General features: G+C 45.9%; 1 protein-coding gene across 4 annotated transcripts in view; it reads right to left on the minus strand.

Moving 5' to 3' along the window:
- The window catches only part of PDE10A (phosphodiesterase 10A), a 183,513-nt gene extending 176,285 nt beyond the window's left edge, over positions 1-7,228 (minus strand). The window contains exon 1 of one of the 4 annotated variants that reach the window (XM_053382370.1): positions 6,750-7,228. Coding sequence is in view for 3 of the 4 variants with exons in the window: in XM_053382367.1 (XP_053238342.1) it covers positions 5,395-5,485 (91 nt within the window). In the remaining variant the exon portion in view is untranslated. Of the gene's footprint in view, positions 1-5,394; positions 5,624-6,749 lie in introns of those variants that run through there. The other 3 variants (XM_053382367.1, XM_053382368.1, XM_053382369.1) reach the window with 3 other exon arrangements.
- Between the last annotated feature and the right edge of the window lie 6,628 nt (positions 7,229-13,856).

Consider the following 13,856-nt stretch of genomic DNA (forward strand, 5'->3'; position numbering starts at 1 on the left):
CAGGGTCAAACTAGATGTAGCATTAAATGCATTTCTGCATTTAACATACAGTGGTACCTCGGGTTAAGTACTTAATTCGTTCCGGAGGTCCGTTCTTAACCTGAAACTGTTCTTAACCTGAAGCACCACTTTAGCTAATGGGGCCACCTGCTGCCGCTGTGTAGCCGGAGCCCGATTTCTGTTCTTATCCTGAAGCAAAGTTCTTAACCTGAAGCACTATTTATGGGTTAGCGGAGTGTGTAACCTGAAGCGTATGTAACCTGAAGCATATGTAACCCGAGGTACCACTGTATTTTGAAAAATGTAGACAGAGCTTCTGGCGGAGGCTAGTGAATAATGCAACCAAAGCTAACTGGAAGTTGGGAAAAGTACAACGCTTTCTTTCTCTATTGCTAACAGGAAGAAAACCCATTTTCTGAAGCTAGTATTTACTCTGGAGTGGGAATCCCCCAGTGGCATCAAATGAGGGGAGATTTAAAAAAAACTAACTAAAAATTGGGGGGGGGGATTTCCTTACAGTGCAAATTGCCACTTCAAAGAAGTGGCTTTTATATAGACAACAGGAGGCAAGGAAAGTGTTAATCTCCCCTTCCCCTGCTGTGATTCCAGCAGAAGGAGCTCACTTGAGGAGCCACTATGCTGATTCTAGGGAAGGGTGGTTTGGTGCAACCACACCAGCAAAGTCAGGCAACCTTGCCAGTGCATTTGCACAGCAACAATTACCCCTCCTGGTAACGGCAACACACCTTCCAGGAAACTAGAGTCCATTAGTGGCTCCAGACTACCAAAAAAGCTGTTTCCAGATCCCAGTAATAATTGGTCTCCCTCAGCAGCTTCTATTTGCATTTTAAAAAACTGTGCACACATAGCGCCACATCCACTTCAGCCCTCAGAAGCCCACCGTTATGTGTTAGAGCTTGGTTTATGCCTGCAGCCAGAGACCCCAGATTGGCTGCATCCTTAACACCACAGGCAGGATGCCCTGCATGGAACAGAGGCAGATGAGGTGCCTAAGTGAATCCCATATACAACATGATCAGCCCAGGAACTGCTCAGCCCTTGGACATCCAGACCCATGTGAATGCTTCCAGAAATTTGGGTGTTAAGGAAGCAAGAGCTGCCATCAAACTAAGATGTCCTGGGAATGCTGTTTACACTCCTCTAGTCAAATTCTACATGGAAATGAGATGCTTTAACCAAAAGCTGCCCTAAAATATATTATTATTATTATTATTATTATTATTATTATTATTATTATTACGCTAACATTATTTTTTAAATTTATGCTGATCTCCTTAAGACCACAGTAAGGGTTTGTCTGCATCGCGAGAGACATAAGATGAACATCAGATGGCTACACTGATTTTTTAAATTATTTTTTGCATTCTAGATGTGACACTTTACAGGAGGCAACCTGTCTCTCAAAAGTCTCCAGATGTTTCAGCTGTTTGTGGGTGCTCAGTTGCACCATTTTGCAACAATGCACTGGTTACCAGTTGGGAATAATTTTGGGTGCTGGTAAACACCTTTAAATTCCCAAATGCCTTGGGTCAAGTTTAACTGAAGGACCATAGAAAGGCCAATTTCTGCATCCCAACTAAACAGACGCAAGACTGTTTGAGACGTATAACATATTCTGTGTGATTGCACCAAAACTGTGGAAATCTTCAGGAAAACTCTTTGGCTCCTTTTGTCTCTATTCTACCACCTAGTCCACATTTCTTATATTTTGACCATCTTTTGCTTGCCTGGTTGAAATTTTAGCAGCTGCTCTTGCCACTGGAGTTGTCTAATCTTAATGACACATAAAAGGCTGATTTTATTGAAATTATTATTATTATATTATTATATTATTTTGCTTTTTTATAATGGTGCAAGCACTGTTTTGACAGTGGAAGGATAGGATACACAAAATAAATATTGCACATTTTTTGAAGAAGTGAATGTTTTCCTGCTGCAGTAGAGACTACATTCTTTTTAAACATTTGCTTCATTTAGCTAATGCCTTCCTGTTCTCATAGATGGCTGATTTCAGACACTACTTTTAATCTCATATTTAAGCTGAAAGAATCATTCATACTTGAAAATATCCAGTAATAAAAAAGCAGTAATATCTGAACATCAGATATGCAGCCGAGTCTCCTTGGATTATTTCGAGCACACAAATCTAACTAGTAATAAGTTCTATGTATATAAACTAGTTATGTCATTGAAGTTCATCATCAAACAGCCCCTAGTTCAGTATATGAATTTGTCCAGTCCATCATGTTTGGCTTTATTATGAATCAAATCCTGTTCTTCTCCAGCTCAGAACTCTAAGAGAGATTCTGTGTCTGCACCACCAGCATTCAGCAGACCATCGTTCAGTCATCTGCTTTGTTGCATGTGCAGAAAAGCAAGATTCAGGATGTCAAAATTATACGGCATGGGCTTGTTAATATAATAAATGGCAAAGAGAGGAGAACTCATTGTGATGTTATGTATGAATTAAGTGGTGTTGGCCAGAGATACTTAAGAACCACACATGTCCTTACAAAGAGTCAATTTGCTTACTAGCAGATTATACCCTCTATTTACCAAATACTGTAAAGAATTACAATAGCAAAGCTTTGATCGGCTGCTCCAATCTCCAGCCTTCATCTATTCTTTTCCTGTTGTTACATGCAAAGCAGGAAGGTTTTTGCAGTCCCCCTGCATTTTTGCAATTTCTAGAAATCCTAGCAGGGTTAATAAATAATATCACCTGTCTAAATTAAACAAAACTAGGGATAAACGTGCCCCACGTAGATTGGAAATTTCTGTTGGCAGACTTTCATTGGGTTGAATAATCCCAATCTAATGCATGTTGGAGCCTAGTAAGTATTTTGTCTCTGTAAAACACAAGTGTTTTGTATGTACAGTGGCACCTCGGGTTACAGACGCTTCAGGTTACAGACTCTGCTAACCCAGAAATAGTACCTTGGGTTAAGAACTTTGCTTCAGGATGAGAACAGAAATTGTGCGGCGGCACAGCAGCAGCGGGAAGCCTCATTAGCTAAAGTGGTACCTCAGGTTAAGAACAGTTTCAGGTTAAGAACGGACCTCCGGAACGAATTAAGTTCTTAACCCGAGGTACCACTGTATACAGCAAATCATTTTAGGATAATCCATAGTGGTACTATAAAAGAGAACACCCCCTCTCTCTCTCACACACACACACACACACTCAGATATTGTGGCATCCTATATACTTCAAATGGTTTACACAATTACATTTTCACAAAATTAGCAAACAAAATTATTTTTCCTGTCAACTGGGAAGAAAGACTTTTAAATATGCTTATGTAAAAATAAGTGTGGCAAGTCAAGCATTCTAAGTTTAGTTCCATGATTTTACAGTATCAATGAACGTACATGAATCTGCAGTGGATACACATAATATAGGTGCACAAGCTTTATCTGCTCTCTGAAATGAGTACTCGTAGCATTCACTGGCACTGAGTGCCAGGCAGACACTTGTTTCACCACTGCCCAGCATAAGGTAGAGCTGAGCTGACGCATTCAGAGCTTGAACCCCCCAGCCAACAAAGGACCAGCAGCCATTGAGGCTTTGAAAAAGATAATCTGGACCATGCTCAATACCTTGGCTGCAATGGAAGTGAGTCGGAAATTAGGTGAGCAGAGCAGAGGCTAGGCGATCACTCGCTAATTAAACATTTGCAAATCTGAGGAAGTATGCTCATCAGTTCTACTTTGTTTCCAAATAAAGGTGTCGTTGCTAACATAATGTACTTTTGTCCGCCATTACATGAGGTTTCTTGACAAGCGGCGGTTTTTAAACCATCACATTTGCACCGCGCCAGTGTTATCCGTGAGCTTCCATGTTCACTGCAAGCAACCCAGTAGTGTAAATAGCACTTCACTTGCAATCTAGCTTTCAGGTCTCTGTTCAATGAAGGAAGGAAGGTTTTCTGAAAAAATTATTCACTTCCAAGCAACTGAAAAGAAAATAAACTGCATAGAAATATGCACAGAAGGTTTGGGTTTGCCTGCAAGTGACTGGACTTGTTTTCACAGAAAAATAGTTTAGGATTGGAGAGGATGACTTTCATTAATTTTGATGCTAATACAGAGGAAGAACGAAAACCTTCCAGAAGCCCCTTCAAAGCAAATGGTGGAACGCCATGACTGCGTCATTGTGAAAATGTTTGCAGAGCACACCAAGAACCGGGCTTGATGCAATGAAGACAGACGAAAACCCACATCATATCACCCCCCAGAAACACATCCATGGCGGAGACTGAATCTCCCAAGTCTTGATCGGCTTTGACGGCATTTTGATCCTCAACATTTTGAGAACAAGGACAACTGACTCCATATTGGATGACATGCATTCCCTCTCTTTCGGTTCCAGTCTCAGGTTTTTCACCTGCCAACAAGGCAAATGCACCGTCTCAATTCTGCCATGGGCAGAAACACATTTACAGTCCATGGGGGACACACAATCTCCAACTTGCTCTTCACAACCATCGCTTGGACCACTGACCCCCCAACACACCCCAATCCCTCCTCTGCATTGTAATGACGAGCCCTTCAAGACGGTGCCTTGGCTTGGAGTGAAAACTAGGCCCCAGTAAAGCAGAATAAGCACCAAAAGAGAAAGAAAACAAGCAGGTGAACTGAAAGAACAAACAACTGCAAAAGTGCCTAAGAGATCAAAGGAGGGCAGGGCTGATCTGCTTTCCCACACCAGCTGCTATAGTGCATGGCAGCTCCCCACACACAAGTGGGGGGGGGGGAATGCAGCAAAGAAAAAAACCACAACTTTCTCTCAAGTGCGATGCAAGTACAATATCTGCAGCAATCGGCATCTTGCAACTAGCACCTTGGCAGAGATGGAGGATTTGCCAAAGGAGGAAGTAAGGAGACCCTCCACCAGTCTTTCCCACAGAGAAATGCACTCTCACTCACCAGCTACCCCCACGCCCACAACACCGCCAAACATACTGATCTGCATATAATATTTTCCCAATGCTCCAGAGACAGACCGAAAGGAGCACACCATATGCAACTGAAATTAAAGGGCTGGGGAGGGAAGAACGATTGATCAGCCACCCTGCGGCCCCTCCTCCCATCACTTGATCAGCCAATCAATCAATCGTCCCTTTTGTTTCCTCTCTTGCCTTTTCACCCTTCACTCCCAAAAGTTCAACAGTACCCCGAGACACACAATAGAAGTATATATGCAATCACAGAGCCTGGGCTAGAGGGAATCTGGCCTAAATTTGACAATCGCCAGCCCAACTCAAGCAGCTGGTGGGGGACCTGATCGGCTCAAAGATGCATTCCTATGCTGGGATCCCACTCTTAATATTTCCCCCTAGCAGGCGAACCAGCTTTCCGCCCCCCTCCTACCTTGCTCTTCGCTGTCCCCCAACTGGGTTTTGGGTTCCTCCTCGGGGAGGCCGGATCCTCCACCCTCGGGGGTTTTGCGTTTCTTCGACATCTGGACGGGGCTTGGGAGTAGAGTTTCCTTCCCCCCTCGCTCTCTCTCTCTCGCTCTCTCTCTCTCTCCAGGGAGATCGGGAGGGAGAAAGCGAGACACACGCGCGCGTAACACACACCGCCGCGGATGGAAAGGAATCGCTGCTTAAAAAGGGGGAGAGACTTTAGAGTGGCTGGAGAGCAAGGAGGAGGCAGGGTCTAAGTGGAGCAATCCTACAAATCACAAGCCCATCCGCGCAGCCCCACGTCGAAGGACGGTTGCCTGGTTATGGGATCTGCTCCCCACCCCCCTCCAGACCACCACCATTATTATTATTATTATAGCCTTTTTCGGGGGAACTAGTAAGTGGAGGTGCGAAATTCAGAAAGTGGCCAACTGATCATGGAAGGGGGGTGTTAGAAATTAAGGGACGCTGCGTAACAGCAATAGGGAAGTCCTTCTAGATATATTAAAATATACATATATATTAGGGACGGGGTGCAGCGCGAAATGTTTCTAAATTAACCTCAGTGAAGGTGAGGAGGACTTGCAGAGAGCGAGGAGGAGGAGGAGTTATTAGCCTGAGCCTCACGGGGCTGCAAGGGGCCCGAGTCACCTGCAGGGGGGGCGCTTTGCTTTGGGAAGCGGCGTGGGGTGCGCGGAGCGCGAGTCCTAGCGGATGAAATTCACGCCAGGGGGCGGAGAGGGACCAGATGATCCGTCCAGCCGGAGGAAGGGGGGCAGGGAGCAGGAAAGCCGGATCGGGCGCGGGGCGCGTGGGAGGAGCCTGCTCGCTCCTCCCAGCTCCGATCCCGGATCCCTTCGGCTTGCTAGGGCCGAAGCACGCTGCCTAGGAGAGAGCCAGTCCCCTCGAAGGAAGTTGCGCCGGACTCTTAAGGAATCGTTGCGGGCAGCCGGCGCTTCGCAGCTCGCCACCAGGAGTTCACGCGCAACTCGACTGTTAAGCCCGCGCGCTCCCCGGTTACGGAATGTGGAATCCCAGCAGTCGGACAGGATCTGCGTCCTGTCCCGCTCTCTCCCCACCACCACCCGCACCTGCCCCAAATGCCTCTGTAACCCTTTCCACTCCAGGCTGCCTCGATGCAAAAAACTCAGGCGCTGCTTTGGCAGAAGCTGCCACACTTTTTCTTTCTCTCTGTCTCTTTCTCCCCCCCCCCACCCCCCCGCCGACCTTTGCGGCTTTTTTACCACCTGCTCTGCCCTCCGAGGCTGCTGCGTTCTCCGCGCTGCCTCCTCCCCCCCCCGGCTCTTCACGGACACTTACCATCCAAAACTGCGCAGCGAGCTTGATCTCGGTTGTTTCGCCCTCTGGGGCAAGTTTGAAAGAGAGGGGTTCAGTCCGGAAGGCAAAAGAGAGACGAAATCGGGGTGGACTCGCCGCAGACGTGGCTGGAAGTTAAGGTCCCCCCACCCCAATTCCCAGCTTTTGATGGTGCAGACAGTAATAGCAGCAGGTGCCCCAAGGGAACCTGGACGCCCCAAGGAGGGAACCCCGCGCTCGACAAGTCTTGCTTTAAGACATGTTGGCTGCTTGGTTCCCTCTCCATCCATTGCCCCGAAGCTTCTGCAAAGCCCTTTTGCAAGGCAGCCACCCCGAAATCGACAGAGTTCATGATTACTTCTTTTTCTCCTCGAAGAGAGAGAGAGAAAAAGAATCGGGCTGGCTGATCCCTCTTCGGTCCCTCTGTTAGCGGGCTGCTGGTGCCCAGGAGCTCTAGGCAAAAGACTGCGCGCCTGGCTGGAAGTTGCAGAGTTTTTCTTGAGCGCGAGAAGGGGGCTGAGGGGTTGGCCGCATCTCACGTCCAAGAGGAGGCAATGACGTCTGTAGCTCCATTGCTATAACAGCGCCAAGGCTGCAATTGGCATTTATTGAAATGATAAGGGGCGCTCGGGCGTAAGCAACCTGCACCCTTTCAGCAAGAGACTTGGAAGCCGAGATGATTTGCAGCAGCGCTCACACCCTTCCTAAAACAAACGTAAAACAGTTTGGAAAAGGCTTGGAGTTGGGGGAGCGGGGGGAGAGAGAGAGGAGGAGGGAGGGAGGGAGGGATCTCTGCAGTCGCCGACGCTTCTGTGGAGCCACAAAAACACACGATTCCTTACGAGAGACCCACAGCCGGCTGAGAACTTGAACCTGATGAGGCCGAAATGAAGAGAGGCTGAAAGTGATTCGACGCCCAGAGCGCCCTTTCTGTCTCTTTCCAGGCTGGGAGATGGGGGAAATCTCCCTAATATTAAAATTTAGCCCTTCTATTCCCAAAGGCTCAAGGCTCTTTATTTGTCGCTCAAGAGACCAGAAATCCAACAGGTGAAGCTTTTCCCCATCATGGAAGCTGGTCCCTACTGAATCTACGTCACGTAGTTTGCCCGGAGGAACGGCGCAGCAGCGAGCCCCAACTCCCCCTCCCCCAATATTGTGATCGGCTAAATGAGGGGAAGGGGTGGAAGTAGCTCAGAAGGTCTTGGGTTCGATCCTCGGGTCGGGTTGGGAAGGTGCCCTGCCTGAAATCCCGGAGAATCGCTTGCCAGTCAGTGTGGGCAATAGTAAGCTAGATGGGCCAAGGATCTGACTCGGTATAAGGCAGCTTTCTTTGTTATAAGGAGCCATTTCTGGCTACCAATGGCCCCGTTTCTAGCTATGGATCTGCAGCTGCAGCAGGGTGAGGAGGAACGTGGCGAAGCTTCACAGGTGTGTGACGCAGGTGGAGACGCTTCTGTTACTCTGTGTTAGCGTACGTGTATGTGTACTTTAAAAGGCATCGCAATTCTAAATCCACGTCCCTGGACGCACTGCAGAAATAAAGAATACACACGTGCCCCCACCAAATGCCATCTCAGCCAAGAAGAGGGAAACCAGAAAGGTAACCTCCACCCCCGGCCGCCCCACCCCCTCACCAGGTCCTTCGTCATTCCCAGCTAAAGTACAAACTCGCGCTCTCTCACGCGCCGCCGCCGCTCTCCTGCTCTCAAAAAAACGACAGCTTGGAAAGATGTTCAATAACCCAAAGAAACTGCCTGCCAACAGCACGCTGCTCCAGGATAGGAGCAAGCCCGGCCGCATCAGCGCTGCCCAGCGCTCCCATTGCACGTCGCGGAATCAAAACACGCACGCAAGCAGACACGCGTTCTCCACTGCAGAGCACTCCCTCCCCCGCCCCCCAAGCGGGACCACTCTCGGGAATCGCTCCTCCGCCCCCGCTCCTTAAAATCCGGAAAAAGCATGGCATTCTGTTGTGGAATGCGTCCGTGGCAGGCGTGGGTCCATAAAGTCTAGGGGCTTGGGAGGAACACACACGTATCAGCCGTGTTCACGCTTTAAGAGTGCGACCCTAGGCATCTCTACTCAGGAGGAAGCTCCATTAAGTTCGATGGGACTTATGTCCAGGTAAGGAGGCATAGGAAGGATTTCAGCCAAAGTCAAGTGTGGGGTTGGAGACCAGAAAGATAAAGCTACCTGCACTTGCCTCTATATCTCATAATTGTAGAGTTGGAAGGGACCCGGAGAGTCATCTAGTCCAACCATGTGCAATACAATAATCTCAACTAAACCATCCATAACAGGTGGCCATCAAACCTCTGCTTAAAAACCTCCAAGGAAGGAGAGTCCACCACCTCCTGCGGAAGTCCGTTCCACCGTGGAACAGCTCTTACTGTCAGAAAGTTCTTCCTGATGTTTAGTCAGAATCTCATTTCTTGTTACTTGAAGCCATTGGTTTGAGTCCTACACCTCCAAAGCAGGAGAAAACCAGCTTGTTCCATCATCCAGTGTCAGTCCTTTAGATATCTGAAGACCCCAGTTTCAATCCCTGGCATCCCCAGGTAGAGCTTTGTCCCCTGTCTTAAACCCATGAAAGCAGCAGACAATCAGTGTCAACAATACTAAGCTAGATGGTTTGACTCTGTATTGTTGTTGTTGTTGTTTAGTCATTTAGTCGTGTCCGACTCTTTGTGACCCCATGGACCAGAGCACGCCAGGCCCTCCTGTCTTCCACTGCCTCCCGCAGTTTGGTCAAACTCATGCTGGTAGCTTCAAAGACGCTATCCAACCATCTCGTCCTCTGTCGCCCCCTTCTCCTTGTGCCCTCCATCTTTCCCAACATCAGGGTCTTTTCCAGGGAGTCTTCTCTTCTCATGAGGTGGCCAAAGTATTGGAGCCTCAGCTTCAGGATCTGTCCTTCCAGTGAGCACTCAGGACTGATTTCCTTCAGAATAGATAGGTTTGATCTGATCTTGACTCTGTATTAGGGTAGCTTCTTATGTTGGAAGGGCAATTTAGAGTGGGCAATGTTGTAGGAGGAGGAATGCTTGGCTCTTCAAGTAGGAAGCTTGGGGTCCTTGTCCTTCTCCCTGCCAAGGACCTAACTATGAAGACAGCCAAATGTTGCCACAAATATCGCAGAAACATGGATCCCAGGCAAAACCACCTTCCCTCCACAGCGTCTGGGTCATGGAAGAAAGAAAGCTAATAGAACATTCATTGCCCTCCAGCAGACTGCAGAATCCTGGATCAAATGTGTAACTACATTCCAGAACTGTAGATCCATTTACCTGCCACCTGCACCCAAGACATATACCCTCACCCTCTTTCTGTGCCATAAAGTGATAGCATTGTTATCCTTCCCCCCCCTCTCTCTCTCATATTATCATGCAGGCCTCATTGGGCAGTGAAGGCAGGTTGTACAACAGCAATGGCCAATGCAAGTGAGTGAGAACGGAGGGACACTGAGGGGGGGGGAGTGGAGATTTAAATAAGGACAGAAGTTTGTGTAATGCAGAAATGGGAGAAACCAGGAGGAAATTGGTCCCAAGTGATTTATACAATGCCTTCCTAAAGTATAGTACAGTGGCACCTTGGTTCCTGAATGGCTTAGTTGTCAAACAAATCGGCTCCAGAATGCCACAAACCCAGAAAGAAGTGTTCCGGTTTGCAAACATTTTTTGGAAGCCAAACGTATGACATGGCTTCTGTGGCTTCCGATTGAGTGCAGGAAGCTCCTGCAGCAAATCAGAAGCCGCACCTTGGTTTTCAAATGGTTTCAGGAGTTGAACGGACTCCCAAAATGGATTAAATTCGAGAACCAAAGTACCACTGTATAACAACACAAGTACAAGAACCCAAGAAAACAAATTAATAAAGCGTACACCCAATGTATTCTAAGCCCACTCAATAGAAAGAAGTGGAGCAGTGTGCCCTGTGTAGTACAGAGCTTACCTTTTTCTCAAGGGCTTTGGGCCCTTGTCTTGGGCTTCGTACATGTTGAGTTCCCTTAAGAGTACTGTACTCCAAGCAAGCCTTGTAATTAAACTTGCAGTTTCTTTATACAAAGGGCCACCCAAACAAGCATAGCAGGAATCAAAAGATGTAGACATCGATCTAGAGCCTTGATAGATTCATAGTGTCAGGATTCCATCTTGTCAGGCTGAGCTCAAGATTACTTTCTTAGCAGCTGCATTGTACTGCTGGCTCATGTATAGCTTATGCTCAACTGAGATAGTCTCCAGACAGGAAGGTGTGTTAGTCTGTTGAAACACCAACAACAAAGAGTCTTGTAACACCTTAAAAACTTAACACATTTATTACAGCACAAACTTTCTAGGGCTGCAGACCATTTCAACAAGTGCATGAAGTGCCACCCTAAGTTTTGGGCCTGGGGATTGTAAACAGTGAAATCGGAAAGAAACGAAATGCAGAAAAGTACAGAGGATGATAATTACATATTTAATGGTGGCCATTCACACACACACACACACACACACACACACACACACACTAAACAATTTTGTCAGTAACCAAGACATCCTGGTACAGGAGGCCAAGTAATACATGTAGTGTGATAAAAATCCATTGTGCTGATTCATTGCACAACTGATAGCAATGAGGCTCTTGATATATTGTAATTCAACCATAACACATTCCAGTCTCTCTTTCCCTTTTCTTTGTTACAGTGTGGTCACCTTAAGGTTCGTTACAATGTGTCTGGGAAGGTTAAAGTGTTCCCCTTCTGGGGTTGTTGTTTTTTTAAAACCATTGCAATTTCTTTTCTTTTTTATAAATATTTCTATTGAATTTTCAGTTTTTTACATTTCAAAATAAACATTTTATAAACTTTAAAATATCCTATCCTATCCTAAATATCCTTCTTCTCCTTCCATGGTTCAAATTACATACCAGACATTCCTGCATATTTTAGCACAACCATTCAAATCAATTTCCCACTTTTATATCATTCAAATATTGTTCGCTCTGCTGAATTTATCTTAATGCTGCCAGTATTTTCAGCTGTGTACAATTATTTTCCATATATTCAATAAATATTTTGCACTCTCCTTTAAATATATGTTCTTCTTGCTCTCTTGTTCTGTGTGTTAAACCTGCAAGTTCCACATATTCTAACATCTTAAGCTGCCAATCCTCTTTACATGGGATCTCACTCACTTTCCATTTGGGGGCTAATAGAACATGGGTCGCTGCTGTTGCCTACATAAATAAACTTTTCTGGCACCTGTGAATTTCTGCCTGGGTTATTCCCAACAAAAAGTACTCTGGGTTTTTTTGGGAGGGTAGATTTAAACATTTTTTTCAACTCGTCATAAATCATTTCCCAGTATTATTTTACCTTTCTACATGCCCACCACATATGAAAAAAGTTCCTCCCATTTCTTTACATTTCCAACACATATCTGATTCAGCTTTACACATCTTAGACAACCTACTCAGAGTTAAATGCCATTTATGAATCGTTTTCAAATAGTTCTCTTTCAGAGAATAACACACGGTAAATTTCAAATCTGTTCTCCAGAGTTTCTCCCAGAGGCTTAGGTCTATATTGTGTCCTATATCTATTGACCAGTGTGTCATTGATGCTTTAACTAGCTTGTCTTTTGTTGTGTAATGGGATGTCTCTCTCTCTCTGCTTCCCGCGTGCACCCCTTGAATCTGTTCTAGGGGTTCCCCCAACCCTCTGGAGCAGATTTGGGAAGGGGGTATGAAGTATGCATGAGAAAAGGAGAAGGAAAGTCTTCTGCTGTGCAAGTGGAAATCAATGCATTGACACAACTTGTTACTAGAATACCATCTATTGTCATGCACATATCTACTCCAGATACTAAGAGCAAGATAAAATTATCATATTTTTCCGTGTATAAGACTAGGTTTCCCCCCTAAAAAAATAATGTCAAAAATTAGGGGGCGTCTTATACATGGGGCATCTTATAGACAGAAAAATACAGTAAATCACAGGCCAGATCTGTCCCCAGGGATGGTGGTGTGGTTGGGGGATGTTCCACAAACCAGGTATAAAGAGAGTTTTTTAATGGATTCAGAATCAGGCCCCAAATAGTTACTCTAGACCCTGTGGCATAAAGTTGAAGGCTTTGCAAAATTCATACCAAGGCTGTGATTGCTATTAATATCATGAATCAACAAGGGTATTCCTTAGTTTTTTGTCTTCTAATTCTTGTCTCATCACAAGGCCCTTCCATAAACGCATCTCAATTTGCAAACACTTTATTTTAAATCAAAGGAGCTGGTGTCAGTCTGACTTACAAAGAGCACTTCATGACGTTATTTACTGGCTCGGCAGGACTGACTGCACCATGCTTTAAAGGGCATAAGATTTAAAAACCAGACAAGAGAGACAAACAGCAGTGCCTGGCAATCCCTGTTCTCAATTTAAGACAGTGCAGAGACGCATAAGAAAACATTCCGCCCAGGGGCAGATGAAGGAAACGTTCAGACACAAGAGCTTAAGACTGAAAGATGATATAATACCATGTGATGTTATACAGTGGTACCTCCAGTTACGAACTTAATTAGTTCCAGAGGTTCGTTCTTAACCCAAAACTGTTCTTAACCTGAGACGCGCTTTCGCTAATGGGGCCTCCCGCTGCTGCTGCGCCACCGGCACATGACTTCTGCTCACATCCTGGGGCAAAGATCACTACCAGGAGCACCTACTTCCGGGTTAGCGGAGCTCATTACCCGAAGCATTCGTAAGGAGGACGATACATAACCTGAGGTTCCACTGTAGTCTCCTTCACCCAAAGATCAAGGTCCCATATCTAAACAACTAAGGATGCTTTCTAATGAAATAGTTTTTTGCTCATTTTGGGCAAGCTGAATCAATATGCCTGACCCCTAGGAAGCAGCAGCACCAAGAAAAATATATATAAGAGGCACGGAAGGGGCAAAGTGCTTGTAGGAGGCAGCTTTGGTCCACAAGTCAGATTTCTGAAAGAGAAATAGGGGCTGATTTCACATTAATGATCACATTTTTTAAATTCTCTCTCTGAATGAAGCTCCATTGATTCTGAAGGGTGTGTAAGCACCCTTAGGATTGCAGCTTGATTTTAATATCCAAGCTATGATTCT

The sequence above is a fragment of the Podarcis raffonei genome, chromosome 3 (assembly GCF_027172205.1).
Source record: "Podarcis raffonei isolate rPodRaf1 chromosome 3, rPodRaf1.pri, whole genome shotgun sequence".
Taxonomy (NCBI): domain Eukaryota; kingdom Metazoa; phylum Chordata; class Lepidosauria; order Squamata; family Lacertidae; genus Podarcis; species Podarcis raffonei.